Source organism: Ovis aries, chromosome 2 (genome assembly GCF_016772045.2).
Source record: "Ovis aries strain OAR_USU_Benz2616 breed Rambouillet chromosome 2, ARS-UI_Ramb_v3.0, whole genome shotgun sequence".
Lineage (NCBI taxonomy): Eukaryota > Metazoa > Chordata > Mammalia > Artiodactyla > Bovidae > Ovis > Ovis aries.
Genome location: NC_056055.1, coordinates 230,276,339 through 230,295,978, shown reverse-complemented (window position 1 = coordinate 230,295,978; position 19,640 = coordinate 230,276,339). Strand labels below are relative to the sequence as shown.

Genomic DNA, 19,640 nt, shown 5'->3' with positions numbered 1-19,640 from the left:
AAGTCTACAACATTAGAGACAACGGGAAAAAAAAAGAAGGAACTCAAGATCATGCCATTCCTTGAGTTTCAAGGTCTCTAGTTTGTCAGCCTTCTTCTGTCCAACTTTTGGTCTTCTTATGCTTGTTTTACAATCTCCGGAGCTTTACCAGGAGGAGAAGGGGCAAGTGCATGTCTTCCACCTTCCCCTTTGTCCTATGTGCTAAGTCACTTCAATCCTGTCTGACTCTTTGTGAGCCCCCATGAACTGTAGCCCCCAGGCTTCTCTGTCCATGGGAATTCTCCAGGCAGGAATACCAGAGTGGGTTGTCATTTCCTTCTCCAAGGGATCTTCCCTACCCAGAGATGGAACCCGCATGTCTTATGTATCCTGCATTGGCAGGCGGGTTCTTACCACTAGCACCACCTGGGAAGCCAGGAAGTCCCATAGCTTTCTTTTAAATCTTTTTTTTTTTTTTTAATTTAATAAAACTAAAGCAGAAGCCTGTGACTGTGTGGATCACAATAAACTATGGAAAATTCTGAAAGAGATGGGAACACCAGACCACCTGACCTGCCTCTTGAGAAATCTGTGTGCAGGTCAGGAAGCAACAGTTCGAACTGCACATGGAATAACAGACTGGTTCCAAATAGGAAAAGGAGTACGTCAAGGCTGTATATTGTCAACCTGCTTATTTAACTTATATGCAGAGTACATTATGAGAAATGCTGGACTGGAAGAAACACAAGCTGGAATCAAGATTTCCGGGAGAAATATCAATAACCTCAGATATGCAGATGACACCACCCTTATGGCAGAAAGTGAAGAGGAGCTAAAAAGCCTCTTGATGAAAGTGAAAGAGGAGAGTGAAAAAGTTGGCTTAGAGCTCAACATTCAGAAAACGAAGATCATGGCATCTGGTCCCATCACTTCATGGGAAATAGATGGGGAAACAGTGGAAACAGTGTCAGACTTTATTTTTCTGGGCTCCAAAATCACTGCAGATGGCGATTGCAGCCATGAAATTAAAAGACGCTGACTCCTTGGAAGAAAAGTCATGACCAACCTAGACAGCATATTCAAAAGCAGAGATATTACTTTGCCGACTAAGGTCCGTCTAGTCAAGACTATCGTTTTTCCAGTGGTCATGTATGGATGTGAGAGTTGGACTATGAAGAAAGCCGAAGAATTGATGCTTTTGAACTGTGATGTTGGAGAAGACTCTTGAGAGTCCCTTGGACTGTGAGGAGATCTAACCAGTCCATCCTAAAGGAGACCAGTCCTGGGTGTTCTTTGGAAGGACCGATGCTAAAGCTGAAACTCCGGTACTTTGGCCACCTCATGCGAAGAGTTGACTCATTGGAAAAGACTCTGATGCTGGGAGGGATTGGAGGCAGGAGGAGAAGGGGACAACATAGGATGAGATGGCTGGATGGCATCACTGACTCGATGGACATGAGTTTGGGTGAGCTCCGGGAGTTGGTGATGGACAGGGAGGCCTGGCGTGCTGCGATTCATGGGGTCGCAAACAGTCGGACACGACTGAGCGACTGAACTGAACTGAAAGCAGAATCAAGAGTACCTTCATCTTAACAGTCATTTGCAGTCATCAGTGTCTTCCTTCTTAAGTATCTTTTTTTTTTTTTTTGCTCAAGAAGACACTGAAGCAGGCATTTACAGATTTGTGTGTGTGTGTGTGTGTGTGTGTGTGCATGACTGGCGTGTTGCGATTCATAGGGTTGCAAAGAGTCGGACACGACTGAGCGACTGAACTGAACTGAAAGCAGAATCAAGAGTACCTTCATCTTAACAGTCATTTGCAGTCATCAGTGTCTTCCTTCTTAAGTATCATTTTTTTTTTGCTCAAGAAGACACTGAAGCAGGCATTTACAGATTTGTGCGTGTGTGTGTGTGTGTGTGTGTGTGTGTGTGTATGACTGGTGTGGTCGCAAAGAGCCGGACACGACTGAGCGACTGAACCGAACTGAACTGACTGACAGCCCTTCCTTCCAGTGTCTGGGTGCTGGCCTCTGACAGATGACCACTGTCATAGCTTCTGAAATCTCTGCGCACACAGGCTTCTAACAGATGAGGTATGTGTGAGTCACAATTAAGCCAAATGAGTTCGATGCAGAATTCTGAGAATCAAATCTAGCCCAGGTAAAGGCAAAAGCAGCTGGCAGATCAAAGAGCATTGCTCTGAGCGAAGAGCCATGACTTGGTAGAAGACGAACGGAACTAAAATTCAGGGAGACAGTTCAAAGGAATGGTGAGCGACCAGTGGGGGGTGGGGGCACGGCCAGGAGTTGAGCCTGAATGTGGCAAAGCGGATGAACAACTTCAGGGCTCAGACGGCTTTACTCCAGAGAGAGACGAGGGGACGGGGTTGTGAGGCGGGGAGAGAGAAATTCTGTCGGAGTCACCTCAGCTGGGCGCCAGCAGAGGCAGGGGAAGCTCCTAAGGCGCCTCTGGCTACCGAGACCGGGCTGCCTCGGAGGAGGGCAGAAGCTGGGTAGACCGCTTGGAGCTTTGGCCAAGCGCACTTGCAAGCTCAGAGGGGACGACTGGGAGGAGACTATTTGACGGCCTCGGGGTTCAAAGCTTCCCTGCCGGGGAGGAGCGCGGCTCCGACCGCCCGGCGCCGCGGTGGTCTCAGCCCGCGCGCCTCAGTGCCAGCGCGCGTCCGTCTCGGCGCTCCGGGAACCGGGTCCTAGCACCGCAGACTTCCCATCCCTCGCGCGCACTTTCCGTCTTGCCTCTCTCGACGCGCCCCCAGACAATGGATGGCAGCTCCCTGCTCTCCGCACCAAGGTAAGACCCGCTTTCGCCTCTGCACATGCTGCCGCGCGTCAAACTCGGTTCTCTGCTCCGAGTCGCTCGCGAGCTTGCCCTGCGGGCGCGGGGCTCCCCAGGACACCGAGGACTCGGAACTTACAGGAAGTCCTGCTGCGGGGGTGCGAGGAGCTTCGTGGTCCCTGTCAACTAGCCCACGGGGCGCGCTGCTGGGTGAGCCTGCGCGCCGGAGCCGCACGCGGTGGGGGCAAGCTCGTGTCCGCCTCTAGGGCGGGGGCCCCGCGCAGCCAGGAGCCGGACTTTCTGCGGACCCGGCCCGGAGAGGTTTTGCGCCTTGAGGGGAGAGCGGTTCCAAGGTAGGGATGAAAACAGGAAGGGAGCAGGACTGGGGTAAAGCACCCCTGCATCCCGTCCCTCCGGACCCCCGAGGCGAGTGTCTGCGGTGGCTGGTGGGGAGGTCGAGGTGGGGGCGATTGCCTCTAACTCCCGAGCGACCTAGACTGCGCCCGCCGGAGACCTGTACCAAAAAGGACCTCTGTCCGCCCCAGTCCCACCCGCCTCAGTGGCCCCCACGCCTCCTGCCAGGCTCCTTAGCATCTCTGGCCTCTAGCGTTCTCTGACTACCCCAGCCCTGGGGTCCGCACGCCAGGAGGTGGGGGGAGGCCACCTTAGGCGCTGCCCGGGTGGGGGAAACAACATGTTTTCCCTGATAGGCGTTGCGTCCTGTCTCCTCGCTTTGCCGGTGCTCCGCGCTCGGTTCAGACTCAGTCCTTTGCGCATTTAGGAAACAGATTTTAGTATTTCTACCCGCGTAAACCTGAGGGGTGAATTGAGGCCGTCGCGCTGGTGGGGTTCCGCCAGCCGGGCAGGTGGGCTTTTGCGCTCTCTGTGCGCCGCGCGCAGCGTCCATCCCCGCGGAGGAGAGGACGCTGCTCGCGGATGCAGGTGTCTCTCTGCCGCCCGCACAGCCCCACCTTTCCGAGGCAGAAGGGGCTCCGTGTGGACTATTTTGTCATCCCTTACTTCCTCATTTCCCCCAAGCAAACATCTAGGCAGCTTCCAGCCGAGTGTCAGGCTCTGGAATAAACATTTGGAACTCGAATTCCTGGAGAGCTCCTAAATCCACCATGCACCGGCTGAAGCAGACACGGAGCCGGTACTATGTTGCCGAGTAGCCGCGACGGGGGTGGGGCTGGAGTCGGGGTGGATGGACACCGCTTTTCAAACGTGTTGAAGGCTGCCATCTAGAGACTTGAAGTGTTAATATTTATATTCCGTAAGGAAATAGAGCTTTTCCAACTCCACAGGCATTTCCTCTTAAGCATCCCTTCCCTGGGGGGGTTAGCAAAGGGCTCTTACAAAGGTTTCTAAGCCTCGCCTGAAGCTGCTACAATATCTGTGGAGCCAAACACAGTCAAAGTACCACTAAGTTATTCCTTTCTATCCTAATGCACGAAAAGGACGATAAGAACCGCAGGAAAACTTTTTAAAGCTTAAAAGTATATATTGTCACTTAGTTTGGGTTTAAGTGTGAAACATTTTAAAGTCGAACAAACTGGGGATTCACATTCTACACCATCTGGTCTACTACCTAAGGTCTTTAGAATGGAAAGGGTGAGCTGTGTGATTCCAACGTTCCAATAAAATAGAGACATTTTTGATAGGAGATTGTTTACTCTAAATCCAGTTTTGCTGATCAATACAGTGGTGCTTGAATCGGAATTATATATCTATTAAACAGCTGAGGCATCTTCTAAAATATTAGAAATTCTTTATACCAATAACTCCTTAAAATTATTTCTTCTGCACGACTGTAAAATGACCTTTTGAAGAGCAAATGAACTGCCATGAAATTGCTCTGTATCTTGTAGTGGCCTGTAAAAATGTTAATATAGAATTAACACCAGCTTCAGCTATCAAACCTTTTGAATATTATTGCTTATTTGCCAAGATGCAACACATTAGTGTAATAATTCAGCTACTTTATGAGCATCCTTATTAATATAAAAATAGTTGTTTAACCCCTATTTCATTTACCAGAATCTCTTCATGCAATATTTAATTGGAAGTCGTAGTGATATGCAAAAAGTAAAGTAGAATTTAAAAACAGTGTGTAGAAATTATATTCATTGTACCACTTCTCCACAAAACTTTGAAATTTAAATAATTGATGATTGGATCTCTACAAACTTTTCAAGAAAATGAAAATAAAGAGGAAAACTCAAATTGTTATAAATCAAGATTCATGTTGTCTAAATCTGATATGTTTGCCGTATTTAATAAAATTAAGTTAGTGATTATAAATCATCATTTCTCTTAAGAATTATAAAAGCAATGTGATGCTCCAACAATTGGAAAGATAAAACAAAAAGATTTTTTAATATATCAAGTTAATTAAAGAATATATGTTTTATGTGGGCCTTTAGATTTTAAAATGTTTAATGAATCAAAGATAAAATTGACTGAAATTTTAATCAAACAATATTCTGTAGAGATTGATGTTATTTGATTCATATACTGTAGAAATTTTGAAGGATGGTTTTTTTGAAAGGAATTGTTTATGTTTTTTTGAGTTATTACACTATATTACCTTACCTCTGTGAAAGCTCCAATAAGTTATGTGGATTATATTACAATTTTCTTAAAACTACTGTTTATTAAAGCTGGAAGGTGTCTCAAAGAGGGAAGCTAAGCTATGGAAACATAACATGTTTCCGGTAATAATCCAGTTCAAGGAAAAAACAAACAAACACACAAAATCTAAAAAACAAACAAAAAAGTTTGGTTTTTTTTAGATCTAAAAGTTTAGATAGAGATTCTTTCATGTCTTTTACAAACGGTTTATTTGATTTGCCAAGGCCACATACCTAGGGTTTATGAAAACAGAATAGAATCCCAGACTGACGAAATGTGTTGTATTACTGTAGCACATTACGCTACAATGCAGTAGTTACCTCTCACAGAAGGAAAATTGGTCTGACTTATATTGGTGATACTTTGGCCACCTGGTGCAAAGAACTGACTTATTTGAATAGACTCTGATGCTAGGAAAGATTGAAGGTGGGAGGAGAAGGGGATGAGAGAGGATGAGATGGTCGGATGGCATCACCGACTCAGTGGACATGAGTTTGAGTAAGCTCTGGGAGTTGGTGATGGACAGGGAGGCCTGGCGTGCTGCCTGGTGTGCTGCAGTCCATGGGGTCGCAAAGAGTCGGACACGACTGAGTGAGCGGAACTGAACTGACTGTGTGGATGGTAAAGTTGAAAGTGAAAGTCGCTCAGTCATGTCCGACTCTTTGCTATGGCTTGTATAGCCTGCCAGTCTCCTCTGTCCATGGAATTCTCCAGGCAAGAGTACTGGAGTGTTTAGCTGGTCCCTTCTCCAGGGGATCTTCCTAGCCCAGGGGAAGGGGATCTTCTTACCCCAGGGATCGAACCCCAGTCTCTCCCACATTGTGGGTGAATTATTTACTATCTGAGCCACCAGGGAAGCCCAAGAATACTGGAGTGGATAGCCTATCCCTTCTCTGTGGGATCTTCCAGACCCAGGGATAGAACCAAGGTCTCCTGCATTGCAGGCAGATTCTTTACCAGCTGAGCTACCAGGGAAGTGTGTGAATGATCAAGTTGGTATTTTATTGTGTTATCCCATATATTCCCCTGGAGGAGGAAATGGCAAATCACTCCAGTATTCTCGCCTGGGGGATTCTATGGACAGAGGAGCCTGGTGGGTTACAGTCTGTGGGATCACAGTCTGTGGGATCAGACACAACTGAGTGACTGAGAGCATCCCATATATTAAAGTATTTGATCATCACATCCATGTGAGTTAATTATAACAAATATAATTGCCTCCACTAATTTGTTGAAAAAAAATTGAAGTAAAAAGAAATTAAATGAAGAAAATAATTAGATTTTAAACTTTATACAATAGTATGTAAGAAAGCTCAGTCATCTACAAGTTCTTCTGACTTGAAGTTCAATTTCCTTTTTTGTATTGATTGAAAATTCACACATTATTTTAAGTGGGGTAGAGAAGAGATCCCGGTACACAGTTTAGACAAACTCTGAGATCATTAGAACACATGGGGGCAGCCTAAAAGCCAGAGTATTGTTTAAAGCCAACAAATGCTGAAAATACCGTTTTTGCAAACAGAAATAATTTGTCACCTTGACCATGTCTGAGCTTGAACTTCAAATTTAAGAAAGAAGCGTTTTATTTTCTAAATCACTTGCATTTATACTAATTTTGTTCTTTTTGTTCTGTTTGGCTTACTGGGTTCTGTTTCAGTAATTCATTTTTATTGGAGTATAGATGATTTATAATATTTTGGTAGCTTCAGGTGTACAGCAAAGTGATTCAGTTATACATGTACATATGCCCGTTCTTTTTCAGATACTTTTCCCATCTAGGTTATTACAGAATATTGAGTTGAGTTCCTGCGCTGTATAGTAGGTCCTTGTTGATTATCTATTTATGTATACTAGCGTGTGTATAGGGAGAAGGAAATGGAAACCCACTTCTGTATTCTTGCCTAGAGAATCCCGTGGACAGAGGAGCCTGGTGGGCTGCTATCCATAGGGTCGCACAGAGTCAGACACGACAGAAGCAACTTAGCCTGCGTGCATGCATTGTGAGAAGGAGATGGCAACCCACTCCAGTATTCTTGCCTGGAGAATCCCAGGGACAGAGGAGCCTGGTGGGCTGCCTTCTAGGGGGTCTCACAGAGTCGGACACGACTGAAGCGACTGAGCAGCAGCATGTGTATGTTAATCCCAGACTCCTAGTGTATCCCTCCCCCCACGCATGGCACTCTGAATGAGAAAAACTTACAGAGAGATGTTTGAAAAAATAGATATTTTAATTTAAATTTCCCATCAGTTTAGTTTGATCAAGCCTAAGTGTAGCCTAGCAATATTTCACTAAAGCCCATCAGAATCAAAATTTTGTCTCTGAGAATGTTAGTACTAGAGGGGAAAAAAAAAAAAGCTGTATTTTAAATGGAGCTAACAACCCAATGCTGTAAATGAAAGTCTTCCATTCGAGTCCAAAACAAACAGAAATTTAAGAGTACATTTACATTTCTGTTTTTTATTTATCAGAAACTCTTAAGAAAAAAGAATCCATCACTCTTAACAAATTGGGGATCAGGGACAAATACCAGATTCTGTCTTAAGTCAAAATTTGAGATTATTCTCTCGACTGAAATGCATGTTCTTTACAAGACCAGGGCTAGTGTGGCCATATCCTCTAATTTACAATTCTCAGGGAAGCACTGCTCAGGAGGTGCTGCTGCTTACAGAGGAAAAAAACCTGGAAATTAGTAAGTCTTGGTGCTCAGGACTCAGATCCTACGTTGCCGAAGGGTAATAAACATCTGGGGAAGAGGTGGGAACTCTGAAGGCAGTTTCCCACAGAAACATTATTTTTCAAAGTCTTGAAACCCACCATTTATCCTGCATTTCATACCTTGACCCTTTTAGGGGCCCCTGACCTCCATCCTTTTGGTTCCTTTTGAAAAATATGTATCTGCTGCCAAATAGTCAATTAGTAAATGAACTATTAGAGAATGTCTCATTTACAAAGGGTCCATTTGCCTAATATTTATTTGAATGGAGTTTTACTCTAATTAACCCTTACAACTAAAAATAATTATAGGAAGAGGAAAAAATGGTGTATTTGACATTAGGAGACTATTGGGACATGTAGTGCTTGGTTCTGTTCTGAAATTAATGGCTGTAACTGCGGAATTAATTGATTCTCTACCTCCTCCTGTTTACAGTAATGCATACTCTACATATACTGATCTGAATCCCTCTCACTTCTAACCTTCTATAATGCCGTGACCTTTATTGTACAGAACCTTTATTGGTGGCTTCCCTGGTGCCTCAGATGGTAAAGTGTCTGCCTACAATGTGGGAAACACAGGTTCAATCCCTGGGTCGGGAAGATCCCCTGGAGGAGGAAATGGCAATGGAGGCTACAGTCCATGGGGTTGAAACGAGTTGGACTGAGTGACTTCACTTTTTTTCTTTCTTTTAGTGTATCATGTCTCAGCTGGACATGATATGAATAAGATCATCCTCTTGAAATATACAAGCAAAATCAAGGCATTGAAAAAGAACCGAAGCAATGCTAATCCATTAAAAAAAGTCCAGCTCAGAGAATCAATGTTTGTTTTTAAATCCCTCCAAAGAGCCCACAGAAGGCAGAATAAGCTTACTTTTTTAATAAAGACTATAGCATGGTGAGTAAGATCCTGGTTCTACCACTTACTACTTTTGTTGTCTTAGTTGTTGAATAGCCCACATAACTCAGAGATGAAATTTACTTTGTCTGACATTAGCATAGCTATTCCAGCTTTCTTTTGGGTTACCATTTTCCATCTTTTTGCTTATAATCTATCTCTTCATATTTAAAATTGTTTCTTATAGATAGGGTATTGTATCTTACTATTATATTTTATCTGACAATCTGCTAATTGATGTGCTTAAATTTGGATTATTCACATTATGATTCTATATAGGGCTGTATTAAAAGCCACCAACTAAAGCAACAAAAGCAAAAATAAATGAGATAACATCAAATTAAATAGCTTCTGCACAGCAAAGGAAGCCATCGACAAATGAAAAGGCAAACATGGAATGAGCGAAAATATTTATGAATCATATATCTGATAAAAGATAATATCCAAAGTATATAAAAGCTGATACAATTCAATAGCAAGCAACAACAGCAACAAATCTAAACAATCTGGTTTTAAAATGGACAGAAAAACTGAATAAACATATTTTTCAAAGGAGATGTGCAAATGGCAAACAGGTACCTGAAAAAGTGCTCAACACACTTATTGTCATGGAAATACAAATCAAGGCAATAAATGAGCTTTCACCTCACATCTGTTAAAATGTTAACTCTGCGACCCCATGGACTGTAGCAGGCCAGACTCCTCTGTCCTTGGAATTCTCTAGAAAAGAACACTGGAGTGGGTAGCCATTTCCTTCTCCAGGGGATCTTCCCAACCCAAGGATCAAACCCAGGTCTCCTGCATTGCATGCAGATTCTTTACCATCTGAGCCACCAGGGAAGGCTCCTCTGTTAGAATGGCTATCATTAAAAAGGCAAGAGATAACAAATGGTAGTGAAGATGTGGAGAAAAGGGAACCCTCTACACTGCTGGTAGAAAAGTAAATTGGTACAGCCACCGTGAAAAACTGTATGGAGATTCCTCCAAAAATTGAAAGTAGAATGACTATTTGAGCCAGCCATCTCATTTTACGTGAAGATAAAAAGAGAGACGTGGTGGGGTGGTGGGGTGGAGAGAGAAAGCAAGCAAGAAAGCAGGATCTTAAAGAGATGTCTGCATTCTAGTGTTCATTGCAGCATTATACACAATAGACAATATATGTAAACAGCCTAAGTGTTCATCGACAGTGAATAAGTAAATGAATATTTATATGCATGACGTGTAAAAGTGTTTGCCACTCAGTCGTGTCTGACTCTGTGACCCCTTGGACTGTGGAAGATACATGGATATTATTTAGCCATGAGAGAGATGAAAATCCTGTCATTTGCAACAACAAATGGCAGGATATCCAAACCCCCTTTTTTGGATTTGGAATGAAAACTGACTTTTACCAGTCCTGGTAAAGTGATCACTGCTGAGTTTTCCAAATTTGCTGACATACTGAGTGCAGCACTTTAACAGTATATACCTTTAAATTGTAATATACTACCTCACACCCAGTGTAAGGGTCTTACAATTATATGTCCAAGTTGTCTTCTCTGATCCTGTGTGCTATTGTCATATATTTTATTTTTATTTCTGTTATAAACACTATTTAATGCTGCTGCTGCTGCTAAGTCTCATCAGTCATGTCCAACTCTGCGACCCCATAGATGGCAGCCCACCAGGCTCCCCCGTCCCTGGGATTCTCCAGGCAAGAACAGTGGAGTGGGTTGCTATTGCCTTCTTCAACTCCTGAAAGTGAAAAGTGAAAGTGAAGTCGCTCAGTTGTGTCCGCCCCTTAGTGACCCCATGGACTACACAGCCCACCAGGCTCCTCCATCCATGAGATTTTCCAGGCAAGAGTACTGGAGTGGGGTGCCATTGCCTTCTACGTTTGCTTTAAAAAGTTGGATATTTTAGAAAATCAAAAATAAGAAGAAGTAGATTTTATTTTACCTTCATTTATTCAGTTTCTGACACTTCGTTTGTATAGAGGCAAGATTCTCTGTCTTGTATGTTCTTTCTGTCCATAGAACTCCCTTTCACATTGCTATCATGCCAGTCTGCTGGCAGTGAATTCTCTCAGTTTTTGTTTATCTAAAATGTCTACTTTTCCTTTAATTTTCAAATCATACTTTTTATGAGTATGGAGTCCTGGGTTGAAAAAAATTTATTTTCATTGTTTTAAAGATGTCATTCCTTTGTATTTGGGCTTCTGTGGTTTCTGCCAAGAAACTGTTTTTATTCTTATTTTTTGTTCCTTTCTATGTCACGTTTGTTTTTTTTTTTTTCCCCTGCCTGTCTTCCAAATTTTCTTTTTGTCTTTTGTTTGGAGCAGTTTTAATGTGATATGCCAAGGAGTGAGTGTGTGTGTGTGTGTGTGTGTGTGTGTGTTATAATTATCCTGCCTGGTGTTCTCTGAGCTTCTCTCTGTGGTTTGATGTCTTATTATTAATTCTGGAAATATTAAGCTAAAATTGTAATAGGCTGGTTCGATATGCTGCTTTATCCCTTGGAAGAGCATTTTTACCTTGCCTTTTCATGTGACTTATAATGTTTTTACCGAAACCCAGATACCTTGATAGGATAACATTTCCCCAAGTGGAAACTGGAAGTCAGTGCTACTATTTAATGCACGTGTAAAAGAATGTGCTTAGGCTTCGAGAGGTTAAATGACTTGCCCAAGGTCATTCAACTAGTGAGTGAAAGATGCCAAGCTTCACCCTTGGTTTTTACACTCCAAATCCCGTGTTGTCTGACTATATCACTGTTTCTCTCTACTTCCTAATGCATGTACATTCCCACTCTGGAGGCCTCCAGGACGCTTTCTGATGCCACATGGCTTCATTTATTTCAGACATTTTTGACCTCCTATCCCCAAGAAAGTTACTGAAGCATGCATAATGATGAGTAAGAAATGGTTCTTGCCCTTCATAAGGTCACAAGTAGATTTAAAATGTCATTATTTTTTCTGAATGCCTTTTGATTCCATCTTTTCCAACATATGGCCTCTGAATCAAAAGCAGCTGCAAGGACAGGTGGAAGCTCAAAAAAATTTTGACTTAGCCATAAGAAAGCAATGGAAACCTAGAGCATGATGGAAGAAAAAATTAAGACATTAAATTAAAGGTTTGTATCTGTATCCAATGGAGTCTAAAAATTTAGATGCTAACACCTCTACCTGAAAACCATGCTTCATTCCTGCTTGAGATAGAAACAGTGGCATATCCAAACAAATGGCTTGAGAGAACTTCTCTTGGGAAAAAATAGCATGCAGACCAATGTACTTCTTTTTATCCCTTTCATTTTAGATACATATTATTGATATCTTGAAATAGTTAACAGAAATTCTTAGAGTATCCATGGCTTTTGAAATAAAGTTAGTCTTTAGAAATGTAAACATATGGGAATTCCCTGGCAGTCCAGCAGGTAAGACATAGTGCTTCCATTGCAGGGGACATACGTTCAACCCCTGATCAGGGAACTAAGATCCCTTGCAGTATGGCCAACAATTTTTTAAAATATCAAGATATTATTTTCATTTTCTATATTAATTCAGCAAATTACCAGAAAACAGTAGATTAGCACACAAATATATTATTTTATAATTCTGTATGTTGGAAATCTGACATGGGCCACACTGGGATAAAATCAAAGTGTTAGCAGGATTGCATTCTTTTCTGGAAGGTTTCAGTTCAGTTCATCCCTCAGTCGTGTCTGACTCTTTGCGACCCCACGGACTGCAGCACACCAGGCCTCCCTGTCCATCACCAACTCCCAGAGTTTACTCAAACTCATGTCCATTGAGTCAGTGATGCCATCCAACCATCTCATCCTCTGTCTTCCTTGTCTCCTCCTGCCTTCAATCTTTCACAGCATCAGGGTCTTTTCCAATGAGTCAGTTCTTTGCATCAGGTGCCCAGAGTTTTGGAGTTTCAGCTTCAGCATCTGGAAGGTTTAGGAGGAATCTATTTCCTTGTGTTTTCCCACTTCTGGAAACTGCTGGAAGTCCTTGTCTTCCTCTGTCTTCAAAGTCAGCAATGGTGGGTTGAGTTCTTACATCTCATTCTTCTAAATTCTGACCTCCTCTTCAGCCTCTCTTTTCCACGTTTGAAACCTTGTGATTACATTGGATCCACCCAGACAATCCTGGATCATGTCTGTATATCAAGGTCATGGATTAATAACCTTAATGCCATCTAGAATCTTGATTCTGCTTTGCCACGTAGCAATATTCCTAGGTAGTGGGGATTTGAACATGGACATCTTTTAAGGCCCATTTTTCTATCACAAGCATTAATTTAACTAAAAAAAAAAGTATCATGCTGGCTTTCAAATTGCACTTGAAAGGCTACTACTAGGAGTAATTTCGCTCTCCCTCTTTCTCTCTCCTCATCCTCCTTCTTTTTTAAATAAAGGGGAAAAGTGATAGGACTCTTTATTCCTCCACTGCAGTATGCAGTTCATTCAGTGTGACCAAAGTGAAACAACCACCCAATTCCAGAATCTTATTCAATAACATAAGGCCAGATTGGGGTGTACTTGAAGACCTAATGGAATTCACTCATTGGCACATCTCTTTATTGCAATGGTCATTAGTGATAGTCAGGAAATATTTCCGATTGTGTTCCTAAGCATAAAGCCAGGTTGTCCTTGCTTGTCTCCTTTGTACAAGATATGATCCACATGATTTGCTTGAGCCAATGCAAGGTGGGGCTTCTCTCGTAGCTCAGTTGGTAAAGAATCTGCCTGCAATGCAGGAGACCCCAGTTTGATTCTTGGGTCGGGAAGATTGCTGGAGAAGGGCTAGGCTACCCACTCCATTATACTTCGGCTTCCCTTGTGGCTCAGCTGGTAAAGAATCTGCCTGCAATGCGGGAGACCTAGGTTTGATCCCTGGGTTGGGAAGATCCCCTGGAAAAGGGAAAGGCTACCCACTCCAGTATTCTGGCCTGGAGAATTCCATGGACTGTATAGTTCATGGGGTCGCAAAGAGTTGAACACGACTGAGCAACTTTCACTTCATTTCACTTTAATGCAAGGTGTGCAGAAGAGACATGTGTCTCATCCAGGTAGACATGTTAGAGGGCCCATATATGATTTTATTTCACTTCTGCTTTCCGCTATGCTACATAACAGAGTTCACATCAGCCTGACTTTCAGAAGGAACACAATCTGGAACACAGCCCCCATTAAATCATGATGGCCACGTAGGATAAGCAAGAAATAGATCTTTGTCATTTTAACCCCCTGAGATTTTGGAGTTGTTTGATAATGCAGCATCACTCAACCCACTATGTCTGACCCTGCCACCTTTGGGTTTGGAATGGTAGGTGGTCCAGTGGGTAGGTGGCTCGCTTGTGAAGGTTTTCAAAGGATCTCACAGGTTCTTGTCTTGCTCTGAACTTCAAAAGATCCCCATCACTACCTAACCGTATACTCTTGGTGTAGTGATACAAGGATGGGGTTGGAGAAAGGGAGGAATGGAATTCACCTTGACTAATCCATGAAGCAGTCAGGAACCAGGTCCTTTGGACGAGCCCCAAGTAATGACAATAAATACAGTGTGGCCTGTAGGTCTCCCATCCTAAGGACATGGCGTGTGAACTAGGAGTCTCACTCATCCTGATGTCAGTTCACACCCTTCCCATTTCACAATCTCACACAGCTACTGCTATTTAAGGACATATGTAGTGCATCATATGGGATTCTCAGGTGGCTTAGTGGTAAAGAATCTGCCTGTCATTGTAGCAGACATGGGTTCAGTTCCTGGGTTGGGAAGATCCCCTGGAGAAGGAAATGCAACCCAGTCCAGTATTCTTGTCTGAAAAATCCCATGGACAGAGGAGCCTGGCAGGCTAGTGTCCATGGGGTCACAAAGAGTGGGACATGATTTAGTGACTGAACAACAACAACTGCATCGTGTATGCACTTAACTCATGCAAATTCAATACTACATGTTCATTTTCCCTTTTCATTCTCCCATTTCTCTCTCTCTTTCATTTTAAAAAAAATGGTAGTGCAGTTCAGTTCAGTTCAGTTCTGTCGCTTAGTCATGTCTGACTTTTTGCAACCCCATGAACTACAGCACGCCAGGCTTCCTTGTCCATCACCAACTCCCAGAGCTTGTTCAAACTCACATCCATCGAGATGCCATTCAACCATCTTATCCTCTGTTGTCCCCTTTTCCTCCCGCCTTCAATCTTTCCCAGCATCAGGGTCTTTTCCAATGAGTCAGTTCTTCGTATCAGGTGGCCAAAGTATTGGAGTTTCAGCTTCAGCATCAGTCCTTCCAATGAATATTCAGGGTTGATTTCCATTAGGATTGACTGATTTAATCTCCTTGCAGTCCAAGGGACTCTCAAGAGTCTTTGCTGGAGAAGGGAATGGCAAACCACTTCAGTATTCTTGGCTTGAGAACCCCATGAACAGTATGAAAAGGCAAAAAAAAAAAAAGGTAAACTAATGTTAGCTTGTATTTCTGTCACATTGCACGTTTCTATATAGCATACACACACCCCCCCCAAAAAAAAAAAACATTTTATTGGGCTTTTTTTTTTTTTTTTTTTTTTTGCAAAATCCAACATGCCATGATTTATAAGCTTCTTAAAGGATTTTCAAAGGTTATTTTGACTCCACACAATTTTCAAGATAGGCTATGACATTAGACCTGAAATCTCACATTAGCTGCTTCTCTGCTTCCCAGTGGTTGTCAAAACACTGATTTTGGTAACCTGTCACCACAAGAAGAGGATGACTGGAAAGTTAATCAGGCAGCACTCTCTCCTGGCTCCGTCACCATCCTGGGATGGAGTAAGACCCAGTTCCTGCCCTCATTGCATTTCGTCTTGGTGGCAGTTGAACTTTGTGAGGAAGGAGACGTGCTGGGAAGTTGACACACAGCACCCAGTGACTAGATCCTCTTCATTTCTTGAGGGCCCTCTCTCAGGCTAACAAAACTGATCAGTTCTCTTCCTGATTCTGAGTGCATTGACCTAAGGGAGAGGTGACCCCTAACCTTTTAAAACAAGTTTTCCCTAAAGAGAAACTTACCTAAATCATAGACCTTTTGAAATACCATGCTCTTTTCTCTCTGCTGAGAAAGTGGAACCCACTGAGAGTGGGATGTTGTAGCTATAAAGATGTTGATAACTGCCACTTTGCTCAACCCTTTTCCTTTACAGATTAAAAAACTGAATTCAGGAAAAGTTAAATGAATTAATCAAATTGCACAAATGTTGATATTTAGAGATGCGTGTGTGCCTGCTTAGTCACATCCAACTCTCTGAGACCCATGGACTTTAGCCCACCAGGCTCCTCTGTCCATGGGATTTCCCAGGCAAGAATGCTGGAGTAGGTTGCCATTTCCTTCTCCAGGGAATCTTCCTGACCCAGGGATCAAACCCGAGTCTCCTGAATCTTCTGCATTGGCAGGCGAATCTTGACCACTGAGCCACTTGGTAGAGTCAGGGAGCCAAGAATGAATCCCTAAGCTCCTGATTCCTATGCTTAGCACCGCACTGGATTTATTTAAAATAATAATAATAATCAACTCCAAAATGTAGTTGGAAGCTCTTGGCATTTTCCAGTACTATAGAACTTGTCAATCACCTGTGTCTATATACCTTTCTTATTTTTCCTTAAAAAAACAATGTTTCTATGATTGCTTATGTCTCCATTTCACTTCAACTGCCAGTAATGCCAGAAACAAATCAAAAGTTTGATTATAACAGCAAATTAGGAGTTTACAACTTAAATGTCTATGCCATTTTTAACTATGATACTAACCACTTGTCATAATGTCTATTTTCCTTAGCCCTAAGTTTTAAACTATGTCTGATCATTGTATTGTACATACATTTTCTGTGTGTGCCCATGCGTGCTCAGCTCTGTCCAACTCTTTGTGACCCCATGGACTGTAGTCTGCCCAGGCTCCTCTGTCCATGGGATTTCCCAGGCAAGAATGCTGGAGTGGGTTGCCATTTCCTACTCCAGGGGATCTTTCCAACTCAGGAATTGAACCCGCGTCTGCTGTATTGACAGGCGGGTTCTTTACTACTGTACCACCTGGGAAGCCCATGTTTTCTGTTAGTTGTCATATATTTTTAGTGGAACAAGATGGAATATACATCATTAAACCAATCATGCAGTCAATCAATTGATTTCTTTATAAGCAATGAAAAAGAATAATGGTCCTGCATATTAGAGGAATTAAATTGATCTGTGGCAAGTTGGAACTCATATGAATCAATGGCCTATATGTATTAATTAAACCTACCTTAAAGACAGACTTATCGTATGTGAAATGTTATAAGCAATTTCTACAAAATGATTATTAGAAGATTAACATTAAAGCAAAACCAACTGTTTTAGAATAAATACAAAATACAATGTGAAAGCTTTGTGAAACATAATTCTCAATTATTTATTAAACATGATGTTATGATTGTTTAGTCACTAAGTGTGTCTGACTCTTGTGGCCCTATGGACTGTAGACTGCCAGGCTCCTCTGTCCATGGGATTCTCCAGGCAATAATACTGGAGTGGGTTGCCATTTCCTTCTCCAGGGGATCTTCCCAACCCAGGGATTGAACCTGGGTCTCCTGCATTGCAGGCAGATTGTTTACCAACTGAGCTATGAGGGAAGCCCAAATATGATGTTACACATCTATTTTAAATGTATGTGCATAAGTAATGAATTTCAGTTTGTATCAAGGATATTAATAGCTAAAAGTGCCATTTTTAGTTTGCACATTTTATATTTTAGAGTACTTTGCTCAGGGGTTAAAATGCATTAAATAAAATAATAAGAATTTTAAAATATTTACTTTTGCTTTGAAAGATACAAGGAGAATTGATAATTTTCTCACATACTTCAATATTAACATAAGTTAAACAACACACTTAGTTGCTTCTCTTGTAAAAATCTATTATTTTTAACTAAAAAGAACACAATAAGACTTCAATAAATGACTTTTGATACCTTATGCCTATGAATAGAATGATCTGTTCAATTACAGTTTGAACAACTGACTCTTCCACTTAATTTAAGAAGACAAATAATTTATCTGGTTAATTCAAAACAAAAATTATATAAAAATCAAAGACCGATTGGAGACATTTTTTTCTAAGTGAAATATTGGCTCCATCTACTGTGCTCGTTGCTGACTCATACACTTAGTATAACCTGATGATTTTTACCTCTTATTTAACTTTATTCTGAATGAATCAACGATGCTTCAAAATAGCAATTAAAAATGCATGCCCTTTACTTGTGTAATTATCAATGGTCAGTGATCTGACCTGACATTCTGTTAAACTGTTAGTTTTCCTCTCTTGCAATGATGGATAAAATATGATGACTTCATCAGAATCAGGTCATTTGGATAATGAGCTGCACTTTCATCACATGAATCACTGTAAAAGAAGTGTCCAGAGAAGAGATTCGTGATCCAGAGAACTTGTTATCTAGAGAAGCTTTTATCCTAACCCTAGTCACCCTCAGGCCTTTTAGACTGTAATCATTCTTTATGAAGGAGAACAATATGCACAAACTGCTAATGATGATGATATTTTCCTCAGTATTTTTACTGGTTTTCATATTTTTCCATAATATAGATAAGAACATTTATAAAGAATGAATCCAAAAAGGTGAGATCTCTTACAAGTTTTAAGCTTGTAGATTATATGGAACTGGTGTGGATGTTTGGAAATGGAAGGGAAAAAAGTAAGAGGGAGGGTTTTCTTGTTTACTTGATAGCAAAGAATGAAATTTAGTGACTTCAAAGCCATCTTCATTGTGTGAGGACAATTGGAACCTGTAAAAGGTCACATAAATTTCCTACAGTGAAGATTTAATGCTGCTAAATAGTGGACAAAATTAACCAGTTTGATTGGAAATGTATCTTTAACAATAATAACATTTATATTTCAAAATCATTTCACTTTATTGATGTTTTAAAAATAAAAAGTAAGCATGAATTATGTAATAATCAAATAATGGGGCTTCCCTTGTGGCTCAGTGGTAAAGAATCCACCTGCCAATGCAGGAGACATGGGTTCAATCCCTGGTCCCGGAAGATCCCACATGCCATCAAGCAACTAAGGCTGAGCACCACAACTATTGAGCTTGTGCCCTGGAGCTTAGGAGCCCTAACTGCTGAAGCCAAGAGTCTTAGAACTCCTGCTTCACAATAAGAGAAGCCACTGCATTGAGAAGCCTGTGCAAGGCAACTAGAGGGTAGCCCCCACCTCTACAACCCACACATTGAGACCCAGCACAGCCAAAAATAAATAAATAATGGAATCAATAATGTAAAAAAATTAAAATGATCGAATAATGAATTTGGTATTGATTGGATTGGAAGATCATAATTTTTCCTTCAAAACGGTGTGCTAACATGGCACATGAAGAATAAAGAAGTCAGTTTGTAAATATATCCAAGAGCCTCATAAGTTTTGCCGGTTGTTACTTTACTTCGTTGATTCTCAGATCAGTGCCTTGGGAAATGTCTATCATGTCATCAACCTCCCTGATCTTCCCTTCTTCCAATTTTAACTGATCTTAACTCAGACAGACTTTCATTTATCAACAGTTTGACCTGTGATAAAGAGTTCTACTCATCATTTTCTTCTCTT

General features: G+C 41.7%; 1 protein-coding gene across 2 annotated transcripts in view; it reads left to right on the top strand.

Annotated features, from left to right (window-relative positions):
• Nucleotides 1-2,633: 2,633 nt before the first annotated feature.
• The window catches only part of SPHKAP (SPHK1 interactor, AKAP domain containing), a 196,964-nt gene continuing 179,957 nt past the window's right edge, over nt 2,634-19,640 (top strand). For both annotated transcript variants that reach the window (XM_042244334.1, XM_012147712.4), the window contains exon 1: nt 2,634-2,790. In XM_042244334.1, coding sequence (XP_042100268.1) covers nt 2,759-2,790 — 32 coding nt within the window. In that variant the 5' untranslated portion in view covers nt 2,634-2,758. The remainder of the gene's footprint in view (nt 2,791-19,640) is intronic.